The sequence below is a fragment of the Trichomycterus rosablanca genome, chromosome 16 (genome assembly GCF_030014385.1).
Source record: "Trichomycterus rosablanca isolate fTriRos1 chromosome 16, fTriRos1.hap1, whole genome shotgun sequence".
Lineage (NCBI taxonomy): Eukaryota > Metazoa > Chordata > Actinopteri > Siluriformes > Trichomycteridae > Trichomycterus > Trichomycterus rosablanca.
The window spans coordinates 4,920,291-4,938,082 of record NC_086003.1 but is presented as its reverse complement, the minus strand read 5'-3'; the positions used below and the strand labels follow the sequence as shown (position 1 = coordinate 4,938,082).

Below are 17,792 nucleotides of genomic sequence, written 5' to 3'. Positions count from 1 at the left end.
CCTGTTTAGTCAGAAAAGGATTTCTATAGCTGGGCGCTGATGTGGGTCAAGAAAGCCTCAATTGAGGTCAGGGCTCTGTGCCTCAAGCTTTTCTTTTGAGGCTTTACAGAGCTTGCTTTGTGTATGGGGTGCAGTCATGCTGAAACAGGAAATGACCTTCTCTAAACTTTTGCTGCAAAGTGGGAAGCATATAATTTCCTTTCTATTATTATATCTTATTTATTACACCTGTTAGCAACTGTTGTGGCTGAAACACATAAACTGAAACACATAAACTGAAACACATAAACTGAAACACATAAAACCTTTTGGTTAACTGTCAACTAATGACAGTAAGTTATCAATTTATAAAAGTTGGCAAAATTTGCATCCTTACTAAGTGCTACATTAAAAAGATTTACTTCCAGATGCCGTTCTTTTTTTAATCGAGTTACAATCCAAGGTCAGAGCTGCTGTAGAAGCAGTAATATTAACACATGGGGACTGGGGTGCTCCTTCTGGCAATAAATTGGAAATCAGCTTTACTGCTCTAAATCTCAGACAATAACATCAGACCCCCAAAAACCATTATCAGCCATCGCTAGGTTTTCAAAAGAAAACTCAAGAAACCAAACACAGCTACAGGGAGCAGCTAGTGGCAGCAAATTAAGAAGAACACATCATGCACATTTTGGTTTGCACGTTGTGGATCATCAGTAGTGCGAACAAGTAGACCATTCAGCGAAGCCATTGAGCTTTAAGATGACAAGTGTCTGGACGGGTATGATCTGGTGCTCATGATATACGCTTAGCAAATCTGCAAAACTGTCAGTTAGGCAAGATATGGTCTATAAAGCTGATCACATTTTATCTGGACTTGGATTAAGATGGATCTTCAAAAAGTTTCCGCACTTTTATATTTTGGTTGGAAGTGTGAGGGTGAGGGTGGGAGGAGGAGTAATCGGTCGTGTCTGAGAGGCTGAGAGACGCTTATAGTCCGGATTTAGCGCCATCTGATTCCCACCTTTTTGGACGCTCAAAGAAGTTTTAAGTTAAAGAAGATTTTCATGTGATGATGATGTGAAAGCAGCGCTGCATCGGTGGCTACGCGCTCAACCAAAAACACTTTTTGCTGATGCCATTAAAAAATTGGTATGACGATGGAAAAAATGCATCGGAAGGTGACATGGGTATCTGCCAAATGATAGTGGGTTGCTTGAATGACAAGAAGCTCTGCCTTTCGACAAAGCTTAGTCTGGAGGTGGAAATCCTTCACTTATGCAGTGCTGGCAAGCTAAAGTGCATTTGTAATACATCTACAAGGTGGACCAACTAGACAGGAGTGTCTAATAGAGTGGACAGTGAGTGGACACGATATTTAAAAACTCCATCAGCATTGCTGTGTCTGATCCACTCATACCAGCACAACACACACTAACACACCACCACCATGTCAGTGTCACTGCAGTGCTGAGAATGATCCACCAACCAAATAATACCTGCTCTGTGGTGGTCCTGTGGGGGTCCTGACCATTAAAGAACAGCATGAAAGGGGGCTAACAAAGCATGCAGAGAAACAGATGGACTACAGTCAGTAATTGTAGAACTACAAAGTGCTTCTATATGGTAAGTGGAGCTGATAAAATGGACAATGAGTGTAGAAACAAGGAGGTGGTTTTAATGTTATGGCTGATCGGTGTACACACATAAACTATACAGTAGGGGTGGGTTTATAAAATCGATCGATCGAATCGATCTTTATTTGAACGATCCGATATCGATTCATATAAACGCGAGATCGATCTTCTAAATGAGCCCCTTTTTACGGTGTACACGGAAATCTGTTACCTTCTTTAATCTCGCGTGACCAGCCGCTGTTTTTTCGTGCAACGAGATCTGACCTGCACATCAGTTCAGCATGGCAGAAGCTCCAGTAATGCCTGGTTCCCACTACATGATTTCTGCCCTGATTTTCAGCGACTGGTCTGCGCTAGATTTGCCGGCTCGGGAGCAACTCGGCTCTTAATCAATGTGAAACAGCGAGGGGAAACAGCGAGGGGAAACACACGGGAGAGGTTGTAAACAAGTGGAGCAGGGGCGTAATATAGTTATCGTTATAGTTATCGTTCTCTACAAAACAAAATATTTATTAACCTCCAACTTCAGAACAATCCCTGTTGGTCGTGTTGCCAAATCCACTCAGATTCTTTTATTTTTTTCTCTTTGATATTACGCTGCTCATCAGCGCACAAACTTTGATCGCTCGCTACTTGTTGGAGTGTATTTTAGGACGTGGTTTCATTAAACCCCTCGTCACTTCTCACGTGTGTTTTTGTGACAAAACGTAGTTTGGGAGACCAGACACTCATCTGAGATTCCTCCTGGTGATAGATGTGAAACTGTGAAACCCCCCCCATCACCCATCAGTCGTGCAGTGTGAACTGTACAGCGACCCGGCAAATCAGAAAGTTGTGTAGTGTGAACTTGGCATAAGCTGTGCAACAGCCAGGTGTATGTTTACATTACACATACACTGTTGTAGCGTGTCAGACATGTAAAATAATAATAAAAAAAAAATTAATGTTACTGTTTTTTGTTGTGGATTACTTATTTATGTAAAAACAAATATTTTTAATAATGAGTGTTCTTTGTACAATTATCACATTCGTTCTCTGTACATCTGTACATATTTAAACAAAACCTGTTAATGTAACTCAAATATGCCTAAATGTGTTGAATCGAAATCTAATCGAAAATCGAAGATCGAATCGAATCGGGACCTTGTGAATCGGAATCGAATCGATCCAGGAAATTAGTGGCGATACCCAGCCCTACTATACAGACTATATAAGTATAAGCAACTTGCATCAGGGTAAAAAAGAGTCAGATCAAGCAACAACTTGCAGCTCTAATAAAAAACTGTATTTTACTGATAATTAAATTAGTGTTGAGGTCATGACAACATCAGTGAGATTTCATTTCCATTTACAGCATGTCTTGTATGGTTTGGTGTCTACACTTGGTCTGCAAAACTTCATACAATACAAGAAGCCAGATTTTGCATTCAGAACATGTGCACAGGTAATGTGCACTCTAATCAAGTGAGAATATCACAGAGAGGGCACAGGGAGAAAAGGGAAATTACATATTTCCTGGAGAAATAAGGGAAAATATCAAAAGTCAAGAACATCTGAACCTCAATTTCCGTGGCTTCTTACAGTTTCTCGAGTGTTTGCTTCAGGGATGCATTCACAATGCCAGGTTTGTTCCCAATCTGATCTAATTTGTACTGTTCATATTAGCATTTTATTGTTGTCTATATATGACTGAACCAAACAGATTGCACTAATAAACTGGCCTGGATGAACATAGCAGCAGATTTGTTTATTTATTGGCATTCTTGTTCCAGTACCTGCACATAGGGATTTTTGCATCTCCTCTGTATGGGTTTATCTCATTTTTCTGTACTCTGTCTGTCCAAGGTTCCCTTCATTAATAAAAACTTGGTTTCCTATGATTTAAGCTACATGAGAATTTGTTCTGGTTTTACAGTCTTAGGAAACACAATTTAATGTCCAAAATCTGAACTTGGATGATCAAATAATGTTTTTGACATTGGGATATTATGAAACAATATACCTTGTGTTAACAGTTCGGGGTGCTGATGGTGGTGGGATGAAAAAAGACATGGTTTCTTGGTGACACACTTGCCCCCAAACCCATTTAAGCATTGGTTCAGTTCTACAGTCCATCTGAGTTTTGTTGCTGACCATGTCTCTGGATTTATGGCCACCATTAACTTACAATTGCTATTTTCAGCAGAACAATGAGCCATGTCACAAAGCATGTCATCTTAAGTTGGTTCTTTAAATGGAAACGAGTTCAGCGCACTTCACTAGCCTCCCCAGTCACCTGACATACAGTATCAAGACCACTTGACTTTTTGAGCATTTTATTTGTGGATTTTGAATTTAAATCAATACCATTTTGCTCATCAAAGCAAAAAAGAAAATGTTTTAATATCAAACATTAAAATCTTACATTCAAAGCAGAATTTTGCAAATCCTTGAGATGTGGCTAGCTTATGCAATTTGAGTGGGACATAGGCCCACACCTGGGTCTACAAGAGACCCTAATTTACACTGCATAGTCAAGACAAAAACCAAGTCCAAGGAACTGTCTGTGATTAAATTGTAGCGAGGCATAAATTAGAGCAAGGTTATAAGAGAATTTCTAAGGCTGTGCATGTTCCCAGGTCAACGGTGAATTCAATTATTTTAAATTGGAAGAGGCACAACCTTGAACCGACTAGGTGCGCAAAGCCTGAAGAGAAGAATCCAAAAAGATTCGCAGCTGTAATTGCTGAAGAAAGAACTTCAACAAAGGTCTGAATATACTGTATATACAGTGTATCACAAAAGTGAGTACACCCCTCACATTTCTGCAAATATTTTATTATATCTTTTCATGGGACAACACTATAGACATGAAACTTGGATATAATTTAGAGAAGTCAGTGTACAACTTGTATAGCAGTGTAGATTTACTGTCTTCTGAAAATAACTCAACACACAGCCATTAATGTCTAAATGGCTGGCAACATAAGTGAGTACACCCCACAGTGAACATGTCCAAATTGTGCCCAAAGTGTCAATATTTTGTGTGACCACCATTATTATCCAGCACTGCCTTAACCCTCCTGGGCATGGAATTCACCAGAGCTGCACAGGTTGCTACTGGAATCCTCTTCCACTCCTCCATGATGACATCACGGAGCTGGTGGATGTTAGACACCTTGAACTCCTCCATCTTCCACTTGAGGATGTGCCACAGGTGCTCAATTGGGTTTAGTCCATCACCTTTACCTTCAGCTTCCTCAGCAAGGCAGTTGTCATCTTGGAGGTTGTGTTTGGGGTCGTTATCCTGTTGGAAAACTGCCATGAGGCCCAGTTTTCGAAGGGAGGGGATCATGCTCTGTTTCAGAATGTCACAGTACATGTTGGAATTCATGTTTCCCTCAATGAACTGCAGCTCCCCAGTGCCAGCAACACTCATGCAGCCCAAGACCATGATGCTACCACCACCATGCTTGACTGTAGGCGAGATACAGTTGTCTTGGTACTTCTCACCAGGGCGCCGCCACACATGCTGGACACCATCTGAGCCAAACAAGTTTACCTTGGTCTCGTCAGACCACAGGGCATTCCAGTAATCCATGTTCTTGGACTGCTTGTTTTCAGCAAACTGTTTGCTGGCTTTCTTGTGCGTCAGCTTCCTTCTGGGATGACGACCATGCAGACCGAGTTGATGCAGTGTGCAGCGTATGGTCTGAGCACTGACAGGCTGACCTCCCACGTCTTCAACCTCTGCAGCAATGCTGGCAGCACTCATGTGTCTATTTTTTAAAGCCAACCTCTTGATATGACGCCGAACACGTGGACTCAACTTCTTTGGTCGACCCTGGCGAAGCCTGTTCCGAGTGGAACCTGTCCTGGAAAACTGCTGTATGACCTTGGCCACCATGCTGTAGCTCAGTTTCAGGGTGTTAGCAATCTTCTTATAGCCCAGGCCATCTTTGTGGAGAGCAACAATTCTATTTCTCACATCCTTAGAGAGTTCTTTGCCATGAGGTGCCATGTTGAATATCTAGTGGCCAGTATGAGAGAATTGTACCCAAAACACCAAATTTAACAGCCCTGCTCCCCATTTACACCTGGGACCTTGACACATGACACCAGGGAGGGACAACGACACATTTGGGCACAATTTGGACATGTTCACTGTGGGGTGTACTCACTTATGTTGCCAGCTATTTAGACATTAATGGCTGTGTGTTGAGTTATTTTCAGAAGACAGTAAATCTACACTGCTATACAAGCTGTACACTGACTACTCTAAGTTATATCCAAGTTTCATGTCTTTAGTGTTGTCCCATGAAAAGATATAATGAAATATTTGCAGAAATGTGAGGGGTGTACTCACTTTTGTGATACACTGTATGTAAATAATTATAACAATAAAATAATAATTTTAGTTTTTGATTTTGTTAAAATATACATTTTTACTTTGTCATTATGGGCAATAATGTGGTGATTGATTGGCAGCTAGATCAACTCAGAATCAAATCCAGAACACAATAAAGTGTACTGTTCTTTACTAGATACTTTTGGAATCCACTGTATATCCAATAAAGCAGCTTTGGTAGGCACTACGTGCGACGTGCATTGGGGAGTCCTGGGATTTAAATGTTTTGTGAAACTGTTTACTTTCCTGGACTTGCGTAATTATAACACTTCTCTGTTCAGAAATAAATTAATAAATAATTTCCTAAATCTAATGAAGACTTTTGATCAATATGTTGGATCAAAATTTACAGAGCAACTTAGATTACTGATTTGGAGGTATAGCCATTATAATTCCTGTTTTACTTATTCAGGACATAAAAAAATTACAACATTGTGTTCCCCAGATGTGTATGTAAATATCTGACTTCAGTCATCATGTTTGGGGGCAGAATTTAGCAAAACTATACCTGTAATATACCTATACGGTGCTAAATGTTTTGCTGACCTGGCCCTTGTATCTTAGCAGCAGTGGCCCTGCTGAGGTAATGTTGCTTACACCTTTAATTATTTACCAGCAGGAATCCCTGATCGAGGCACCACCCGATCAGAGGCCTGAGCAAGAGCCACGACACCCAACAGTAAGGAAGGACTGGCGAGACTTCTCATTAAACCCAGAATTCGTATTTTCCCATCCACCATCTGTACGTGAGGAATGGATGATGCGAACAGCAGATAAACGGGTAGGAGGGATATGAGGGTCAGGTGGGGTGTATTGAATTACTGCACTGGATTCTTCCTCCCAGAGCAACCGGGAAAAAAGCCAAGTCTTACACAGAGAAAGGAGTTTTAGTGTTTGCTATGAAGGGAGAAGCGAAGATTAAATCACTTCCAATTATTGGCTGTGTTAAAATGTTAATGAAAGTTACAGCATGTACATATACAGATGAACATGTAGGGACACTTGCTTTCATCTGCATAACAATAAAACACGTCTTTCAGTCAGAATTGCTTGCTCAGCACCGCCAGGCCTTTAGCGCCTATCCTAGACATTATGGTTCAATTTTATTTTTATTCTGGGTTGGATTTGCTCAACCGATTACTCTATGATGTCAGATGAGAAGTAATAAAACTACTGATGCATTCATATACTGGGGTGAATGAAATGGAAAAGGTGTGACTGAATGACAATCACACACAGTTGGATTCTTTTAGATTAGGGGTTTTCAATCTGCCCACAAACTGACACGCTGAGGTCTGCACATTTGTGCGATTCAGACTGGCCATTGCCATCTGTTGTGGCCCGTCGTGGCCAAGCTGATAAAAACTCCAGCGGCCTGACCTCAACTTCACTTTTTTTGGAACATCTATGAAATCATTTGGAACACTGATCGTGAGCCAGACCTTTTAATTCAACAAAAAGCATGACCTTAAACTGCTCTTTTTCCAGGAGAAAGAAGGCTGTTAGAGTGGAGCTGGTGGGGGCAGGGGCTCTATATTAAAGCTCATGGGTATGCAATGGTATGTCCAACCATCTCATGGTCACGTGTCCACATAGTTTTGGCCATGTTGTGTTTTATATATGTAGAAGTGTGTTCCTTGCAGAGGATTTTATCTTATATTCATGTAGAGAATCGGCAGAACTTTTACATAAGACTGCATGTAACTCTCGTGAAACTTTACTTTTTTATAAAGTGACCTTGTTTCCTGCTTGAATTTTTTTTAAAGCAGGTGGATTGAAGCAACACCAAAGAAATACGCAGAACTTCAATCGTTCTTCATTCTGCCGCCTCAGTCTTCCTTCACTACCCCTCGTCGCCTTCATCATGTGTCCTTTCTGACTGAGCAGACATGTATAATCAGTTTTTTAAAGGATGCTATTCTTTCACCCTGTCCAGACAATATAAGACAGTGTGAGTGCATTTGTTTGTACTCTGTATCTGTTCCAATGGTGTTGAGAGAGAGAGAGAGAGAGAGAGAGGAGAGAGAGAGAGAGAGAGAGAGAGAGAGAGAGAGAAAGAGAGAGAGAGAGAGAGAGAGAGAGAGAGAGAGAGAGAGAGAGAGAGAGAGAGAGAGAGAGAGAGAATAAAGCAAAAATAAAGGAACAAGCAAATAAAAAGGGAACAACAAACAAGAGAGGACGGAAAGAATGAAAAGCTGAGCTGTGAAGATAATGGTAAAGGAAAGATGAGAAAATAGAAAATAGAGAATAGGAAAAAGGAATAAACATTATGAAAAAGGGTAAAAAAGGGAGGAAGAAAAGAAGGCAGAATGGAGGAAAGAAATGAAACATAAATAAAAAAGTTAGTAAGAAGGAAAAAATAATGAGGAAAAAATACCAAAAAGAAGGAAAGATAAAAAAGGAAGGAAGGAAGAAATCTACAGCTACCAATCTACAGCTAAAGGCAGAAACTAGTAACCCCTTCAGGTATAATGAGGTCTCAGCGGAAAACAAAATCTTTGATTTTTTCCCTCCGCTGCGCTCATTGTCACACAATATCAGCATTTATAAACGGGTAAAAAAAAAACAGATCTGAGCCAGAAACAACAGCCAGTAACTGAATTTTCATGAAGAGCTTTATGTCCTGAAAGCCACACAAATAACTCATACACTATTCAAACAAAAAAAAGAAAAGAAGAAGAAGACCCAAATACACTTATTTAAATACACTAATATAATTTTCTTGATGAGTGATTATGGATGTTGAATGAGACGGCTAGGTTAACAGTGTTCTTCTGCATCACCGCAGATGTCGGGGATCTGTACAGGCAAACTTAAACTGTGTTTATATGTAAAAGACAAAACGTAAGGAAAAGAAAAAGCACAGTCATGCTGGAACATGGCACATCATTCATTTTATCTCATTTATTTTGTACACACAGTAATTATTTTACACAGTCATTATCATAAAAATGACCACTAAGCACAGCATGGATGCAGTTTAGTCCCGCCTGTGCCCTGGCTGGTCGCCAGGACAGTATGTGTAGTAAGAAATGTAGAATTTTGCCAGACATTAAACCCATACCATTTTTAATTGGAATTAGTATTGTTAGGTGTTTTGTTGGCACTCACGCAGTACAGCAGTGTAAATGTGCTAGCCGACCATCACTGAGAACCTCAGAGTGATATTAAGAGTCTTGTGGTATCGCTGACCTAGTCTGCCAATCTACAGAAAGAAGGTCAGCTGGGGAATCACCGATATACTCCTACTGTCTGGTTAAAGAAGGGGACGAGCCACGGATGAATACACAGAACAGCAAAAGTAAAACTAGAAACAAATAAATACCACAAAAAAAAAAAAAAATTCAGTAAAAAAGAATGGAAAACTATCTGGAAAAATAAGAAACAAAGAAAGCAAGAAAGAAAAACACAAACAATCAAGGAAAGAGAAAGAAAAAGTAACGTAACGTAGAAGTAAGAAAAAAGAAAAAAAATCAAGCAATAAGTAAGTAAAATAATGTATGTATAAATAAAAGAAAGATGTAAAAACAGAAGTAATAAACAAGAAATAAAAGAGAAAGAACAGTTAAGAAAGTATTATGTATGTATAAATGTATGTATAAATGTATGTCTAGATGTATGGATGGATTGATAAATGGGTGGGTGGATGGATGGGTGGATGTAAGGAAGAAAGGCAGAAAGGAGAGATATAAATAACAAAAGAGAAGGAAGAAAAAAAGAAGTGAGCTATGAATGTAAAGATATAAAGAAAAATATATGAAAGAAGAAAAAGAAAGTAGAAAAGTCAGGACAGAAGGAAGGATAAAAAAAGCAACATTGCAAGCAATTGAGGGTTAAGGGCCTTGCCCAAGAACCAAACAGTGGCAGACTGGCCGATGTGGGGCTTGAACCAGTGACCTTTCGATTACCAGTCCTGTACCCTGACCTCTGAGCTACCCCTGCCCCTGCCATTAACTGGAGGAACTGTGACTAGACAACAGAAACCAAAAAATACATCTCCAGGATTGTAGTCGATATCTTGCTTTTCTTTCACCAGGAAGAAAGGAAAGACTGTATGACCACCATCTATCAAAGCTGGCAAAGCTGGAGAGTGTTCGAAAGATTGGACGACCCATCATGTAATGCCACTTGTTACTACACAAACAGAAAAACGCAGCTTTTCTCACGTCCAAATAGCTTCACCTCGGTTTTTATCTAGAGACTGGGTTCATTCAGCTGCTTGTTAGATTGAATGAACTGAGATGGATTACAATATCTGTAAAACCCACCAGAGATTTAAAGGACACTCGCTGTGTCCCTGAAACAGATGGTCCTCGTTCTGCTTTTAAAAAATCAAAGATAAGATGGCAAGCTGGCACGTTTGGTTAACACATGGAGATAGTTTTTCAAAATCTCTGCTTCTGTCAGCCACGTTTTTTGTACTTCTAACACCATTAAGACTAAATAAGAAGGACTAAAAAAGGGGGATCAATTCTCGCCCCTTGGCATCGCCCCACACGGGCTATCGATGGCGCCAAGCCAGGTCAAGTCAGTTTTAATTTCTTTCCATCTGTGCATCTGAGCAACGGTTCCTAAAAAGATTTGACTCTCCAACTCTCAAATCCCAGAATTCTCCTGTCCATTCTCACCAACTTTGGTATGACTGGTTCATCACAGAGGATAACATTCGTACCAGGTGTCATGGAGATGATCTACATCTCCAGGCAGTCTTTTAACTGGAGTCCCACTGGGTTCTGTACTTGGTTCTTTAATTTTTCATTATACACCGACTCTCCCCGCCAACGACTTATCCTACCATTCCTACGCTGATGACACTTAGCTCATCCAGTCATTTCCTCCTTCAGACACCCGAGTCTCATTACGTGTTTTATCTGGCAGATATCTCCATATGGATGTCAGCTCACCATCTAAAAATTAACCCCAGTAAGACTGAGCTAATATGTTTCTAGGGCTTTGCTCTGAATGACACATCGAACCATCTTTCAATGCACAAAACCTTGGTGTTGTCCTGGATAGTCAGTTATCCTTCTTGGCTCATGTCATCCTAACCCAATTATGTTGGTTCTTTTCCTCGTACTTGAAAGATTCCGCCATACCACTTCATAAAAGCCACTCAAGATTGTCATCGACTCTCATCATTTCAAGGCTGGACGACTGTATCTCGCACTTGGTGGGTCTTTCCATGTCCATCATCAGACCAATGCAGCCGATTCAAAACACCTGGTTTTTAATCTACTGAAGCGTCACACTGCTCCACTGCCACTGGCTTCCTGATGCGGCCTTCATGCTACATTTTAGATCCATTTCAAAACCTAACTACTTACTTAGATATATACTATATGGCTTAACATAAGTGTACACCTGACCATGAGCTTGTTGGACATCACCTTTTAAAAACCATGGTCACTATCATAGAGTACCACCCCACCCGATTTTGTGGCTATAACAGGCTTCACTTTTCTGAAAAGGCAAAATTGGGGTGACACTGCTGAGATTCAAACTCCGGATCTCAGCACTAGTGGGTTAGCATGTTGTACTGCTGCACCACCCGAGCGTGAGTATTAACCAGAATACATTTACATTTTGGGCATTTAGCAGACGCTCTTGTCCAGAGCGACTTACAGAAAAGCTTCCAAAGTAAACATTTCCCTACTCTAGTTTAAGTAGACTATAGACAAAGAATAAAAATCTGCTAAAACTGTTAGAACAAAGTATTTTTTTATAGAAATAAATATGAGCATTAGTAAGTACACGTTAGTTCTCAGCTTAAGTGTTTAGTAAAAAGGAGGTTTTTATTTGTCTTTTCCAGACACTGAGAGACTCAGATGTTCGGACAGACAGCAGAAGTTCGTTCCCTTTCTAAATATTAGTTTTGTACCCGCCGGAGTTTGAGAGGTTAACCGGCAGCCACTTTTTCATCCCTTTAACCAAGCTGTGTGTGCAGGTATGATGTGGAGGATTTAAAGGTTACTCTGTGGCCGGCTTCATGGCTTTGGCTTCCCAGTGGAAAAGATAAGGTAGGAAAAAGTCAGGAGGAAGAAAAACTTGAGTGTTTACTTAATCATGCCATAAATCTCTCGACATTAAACTGTTCAGATAAAAGACGTTTTTTCCCAGCTGTGCTTCAGGGAAGCTAGAAAAAAAAAGCTACAGAAAGAAATACTATCAGCGAAGTTTAAAGATGTATTTTTTAAAATATTAACGGCTGTTACAGAAGGCGGCTGTGTCTCAGAAGGATAGGGTAGTCTTTTTTATTCGTTGAATCTGTTTTTTTTATTCTAAATTTAGACTAAATGTATCTGATCTCCTGAGGCAGTATAGCCCACCCCAATAGCTGTTATATCTCAGTAAAATGTTTTTGCGATATCCCCACCACAATGTCCTTATTCAAACTGCCTTCCTTATAGTTCATTATTTATGATTTGACAGATCCTTACAGAAAAAAAAGAAGTGGTGAAATGGAATAATAATCTAATTATAATATTGTTATTATTAGATTATACTGTTTTCTATAATATTGTTATTATTGTACCGTGCCCTGAAGCCAAGAGGGATAAGGTCCTTGCTCAAGGGCCCAACAGTGGCAGCATGGCAGAGCTGTGATTCCCACAACAATCCAGTTGGTAACCCACAGCTCTGTAGTGGAAATCTGGAGCCCTTAATATGGGGTCACTGGCCAGAGAGGTTGAGAATCACTACCATAACAGCTTCAGACAAGAAAACAGGCTTGCAGGTGGGCTATGATAGAATAAGGTAATTGGTTGTAAATGCTGGGCCACAGTGGATCCTGGGAGACAAGTCCAGAGCGAACGCAAAACAGAGACCAAAGTCCAGAGCAAACACAAAACAGAGACCAAAGTCCAGAAGTCCATAGGGAACACAAAACAGAGACCAAAGTCCAGAGCAAACACAAAACAGAGACCAAAGTCCAGAAGTCCATAGGGAACACAAAACAGAGACCAAAGTCCAGAGCGAACACATAAAAGAGACGAAAGTCCAGAAGTCCAGAGCGAACACAAAACAGAGACCAAAGTCCAGAGCGAACACATAAAAGAGACGAAAGTCCAGAAGTCCAGAGCGAACACAAAACAGAGTGTTTTATTGTGTCAATTTTAAAAGACATTTAAATACCCAAAGGCTTGGGTATTACACCATATGTTTTACTATTAATAAACCTAAAGTGATGGTTACCCATCAAAAACAGTCTACAGTCCTTTTTCTACTTAACATGAAAAAAACACCTACAAGTCCACTGCTCATGTCCATGCTATCCACATATTCACAAAACACAACGTACTACTAAATACTGAATACTACTACAAGGTATTTATTCATTTATTCACCTTTAAGTTCTTCACGGACAAATATGCTAATCAAGAAAAAATCCCCAAGTCAATGAGAGACTGTTCTAGTGTCACATAGGAGTCTTTAATAGCCGTCTATCACCGGACCTGTCTCATTGTTGACTGATTAACATGGATTAGTTCACTGCTGAAGAATTTGTGCTGGTTTGCAGCAGTCTCTGTTTTAAAAGAATTAGCTTGAGAAACTCAGTGATACACAAAAGTATGTGGACGTCCCTCTCAATTATTAAAGACACCCACTTCTCATGATATGAAGTAAATTAAATAGTTTGTTGTTGAGGGACTCAATTGGGCTTCACCCTACCCACACTGAACACCTTTTAGTACTGGAATGTCAATTTATGGGTCTACTCATCAAACAGCGCCTGACCTCACAAATGCTATTTTGACTGAAAGGGCACAAATTCCCACAGACACATCAAAATCACAGCTGCAAGGAGGACCCAACCTATATTTATACTTAGGGTGGGATGTCCAACAAGATCATGATCAGGTGTCCACATACTTTAGGCCATAATAGCCTAAAAACAGATGATTAAAAATGGTTCTTTTTTACATTATGGAACCTTGAGTTTTGTGGGCCTAAAAACACTGTGCCAGGTCCCATGCCAGTCTGGTCCAATAATAAAAGTTCATATTAACGCAGGTCTTTTGCTTTGTATGAAAAAGGAGACCACAAAAAAAAAAACACTGGACTTACCTTGACCGCCTCTGCATGAGTGACCCTGTCAAAAACCTTGTCATTTACTTTGAGGATCTGGTCTCCAACTCTCAGTCCCTCTTTCTCGGCCAGCGAGCCCGGTTCCACCAGAGACACAAAGATCCCAACACCGTGTTCAGATCCACCACGGATACTGAAGCCCAAGCCCTCGTTACTCTTGTGCCGTTTCAGAGTCACCTGTCTGACCTCTCCTGGAGGCTCGGGTATGAAATGTCGGCCCAGTAGCGGAACCAGAGCTTGTCCTGTTTTCCCATCACTGCTGGTGCTCAGACTATCGGGAGAACCATACCGAGCTGTGTGAGATGTAGGTAGAATCGCTAGTGTTGTGGGAGAGGAGTTCGAGGCGGTCTCAAGCTCTCCATTTCTAGTGGCTAGCAAATCAGACTTTAAATAGAGTCCCTCTGAGGTGTACCGGTCGAACAGGAGCTGGTCCGAACGCGGGATGACCAGACGCAACATGGGCAGCAGCTGTCGTTTACTGGGCGCATCGAGGATCACTCTGAGCGTCTGGACGAGGTCGAAAACGTTGCGCTTGGCATGGTAGACGTTGAGGCAGTGCACAAACTGCTCGCGCTCCGGGTCACTCAGAAGCAGGTTGAGGGCATCGTGGAGCTTGCGGACGTTGGCCGAGAGCGTTCGCGCGCTGGAGGCCACCGAGCCGGCCGACGAGGAGCTCAGCGACACACGCTCCAAGTCGGTGCTCATTCTCACATTCACCCGCCACTCCAGTTCCCGTACCCCTCAATTTCCACCAGGATTAGGGGCCGGAACGAAGAGCCAGCATGGGCAGTGGGGCTCCAACGGCCGGCACAAGGTGGCACGAGTCTTGGATGCCACTGTTCATGCTGATTGTCTAGTCAGGAAGCTTAGAGATGGTTCGATCCATTTGCCTTGAAAACCACAACACATAAGACGTATGGATACCTAAAGCATTCACCATTGAAACCATTCTTATTGATCTATACATTCTATGCATTTAACTACAATTAAAGTCAAACATTTTTCTTCAATTAAGGATCCAGACATTTTTTTCATTCATTTATGTGTATTTTTTTTATATGACCAAATCTGCCACATCAAACACACCTAAAGCAACCTCAATTATTTATTTGGAGGTGTAGAACGTTCCAGAATGTCATCAAATTTTGTGGCACGGCCTAACTCCATGTAAGTAACTACGGTTGACGAAAGCGGGTGACTTCTCCATGCCCATACAAACTGAACGAGTTTGAGTGCGCTTCTGAAAGCACACGAAACAGTGGTCTGTGTCAAGGTCTCTAAGAAAAGCTATTCACCTTCTGCCAGGAGAAAAATGATCCATATGGTGTGGTGTAATCCATGAAGAACATGAGACCAAATCTGCATTGAATTAGAGGCTGCTGGAATATAGTCAGGATTGTTTACAGTCGAGCGAGCTTTACGTGGACATGGTCTAAGATGAAGCAAAGGCAATGTTTGTTATAAGTGCAGGTGAAGTTAGAATATTCTGTATGGGACTAAGTGGAAGGACATACATTAATAGACCGTTAGGTCCAGTGTTTACCATTAGTAGTTATCCATAAGTGTGGTCAGTCCAGACAGGCTTTTCAGGTGTTACGTCCTTTCTCGTCGCTTCTTCAAACACAGCTCAAGTAGCCTAAAAGCGTCTCCAATGTCTCAGGAACACTGTCACCAACCCGACACCATCTCCCCGGCTCACAGGACACCAGTTTACCTGTCCGAAGCGACCAAAAGCCTCCACAAAAACTGCCCTCAAGTTGGACACTTCATGACACAAACGTCCGTTAAAATTTGAATATCTTCGGTCTCGCGCCGACACACCAGCTATGCGAAGTTGTTATTTTTAACTGACAAATCAACCAAAATATCTCTGTATATCCACAAAATCCCAGTAAAAGTATCGCAAATTCACAAATATCCAAAAACAATCCGCGTTTTTGAGTTTTAACACATTATTAAGAGAAAAAACACGACGCACCGAGCACCTCAGCAGCCTCCGAGTGAACTGACTCCTCTCTGGATGTTAGTAGTGTGTACCGTTTGAAAATGAATCAGCACGAGTCGGTTCTTTTAAGTGACAGCTAAGAGCCGATTCCTGACTCATTGATTCTCTTTAAGGAGCGATGGAGCGATGGACGTGCACTGGTCAATATTTTGTTGATGCTATTATTGCCAAATGATGTGAAAATGTTTGTTTTGCCATTTTACGCTGTACTAGAGACAAAGACACTACATCATTTTCTACAGGGTGTCCCTAAAGTCAGGACACATAGGAAAAATGCATAATTTCAATAAACAGTATTTTATTTCATCAGAATATTAATCAATAACATCTTCAATGTGTTTTCCACTATTTGTGATGCAATGTATTTGTTTGTTTGTTTGCTTGTTTACTAGAATTTTAACATCATGTTTTACACTTTTGGTTACATTCATGACAGAAACGGTAGTTACTCATTACACAAGATTCATCAGTTCACAAGGTTAAATCAAACACAGTCATGGACAATTTAGTATCTCCAATTCACCTCACTTGCATGTCTTTGGACTGTGGGAGGAAACCGGAGCTCCCGGAGTAAACCCACGCAGACACGGGGAGAACATGCAAACTCCACACAGAAAGGACCCGGACAACCCCACCTGGGAATCGAATCCAGGACCTTCTTGCTGTGAGGCGACAGTGCTACCCACCTAGCCACTGTGCCGCCCTGATGCAATATGTATGTGTGTCCAGACTTCAGTGAGCTTGAATAGTTAGATTATCTCATTGTTTAGTAAATTGTGTGATATTTGGGACACATCATCTTTTTTCTGTTCCTTGGAATTCCTTATACAGGGAAGGAAAACTAAGTGAAAGCACAAGAGTCAAATTTTTACCCAATGTATTTTTAATTAAAGGATCTATTTTTACTGGAAAAAGACCCATTTCCACTGCATGTCAACCTATGGTATGGCACAACGTCATAAGTAATAAGACTTCCAATGCTGGCATACTTTCTCACATTTGTACATTATAGGCACAAATTTATGTAGACACCTGAGCTTGTTGCACTTCCCATTCCAATACCCTGTGCATTAATTATGAGGTGGGGATCCCTATTATTTATTGATTAAGTGTCGTCATGTCAATTCGGACTCCTGGCGACCATATGGATAGTGTTTCTCCAGAACATCCTTTTTAGTTTGGCTCGTTCATTGTTTCTATATTTGTATCCATCCATCTCAGTGCTGGGCATTTTATTTCTCTTTAATATCATTAATGTGTGAATCTAAGTTGTCTACACCTATTATTGCCTAGAACTAGGTACTCATCAGTTTTCTCCCCACATCACCATAAAATACATAGATTACTGTGACAGGGATGAATTGCAATGTACCATCTTGTGGTCATTGCCTGACAACAGCTTTCAATATGGATGGCAAATGTATAATCCTCATTCTCACAGTTTTGTCTGATCCATGAGAGCTGGGATTATTGTTTCCAGCATCTGTTACCTTTAGATTAGGGATTTTTGTATTAATTTATTCTCATGTAATTTATTCTTATTGGTTTTGGAAATCCTTTTTGATTAAATAGAAATATGAGAACATGACAACAAAATTTTTAAGGTCACGTTATGGCATTGGTACTGTCATTTAAAGATGACGGCTTACTTACTTTTAGAACTTTTCTGCAGTGTGATTAATTCATTATTCAACATTTC

At 40.7% G+C, this 17,792-nt stretch overlaps 1 protein-coding gene across 7 annotated transcripts in view; it reads right to left on the bottom strand.

Moving 5' to 3' along the window:
* Positions 1-16,088, bottom strand: part of whrna (whirlin a) — a 92,046-nt gene extending 75,958 nt beyond the window's left edge. For 3 of the 7 annotated variants that reach the window (XM_063011633.1, XM_063011636.1, XM_063011635.1), the window contains exons 1-3: positions 15,632-15,648; positions 15,384-15,520; positions 14,068-14,978 (exon numbers count right to left, since the gene is read on the bottom strand). In XM_063011633.1, the coding sequence (XP_062867703.1) occupies positions 14,068-14,793 (726 nt within the window). In that variant the 5' untranslated portion in view covers positions 14,794-14,978; positions 15,384-15,520; positions 15,632-15,648. Of the gene's footprint in view, positions 1-14,067; positions 14,979-15,383; positions 15,521-15,602 lie in introns of those variants that run through there. The other 4 variants (XM_063011634.1, XM_063011637.1, XM_063011639.1 and 1 more) reach the window with 4 other exon arrangements.
* Positions 16,089-17,792: the final 1,704 nt, after the last annotated feature.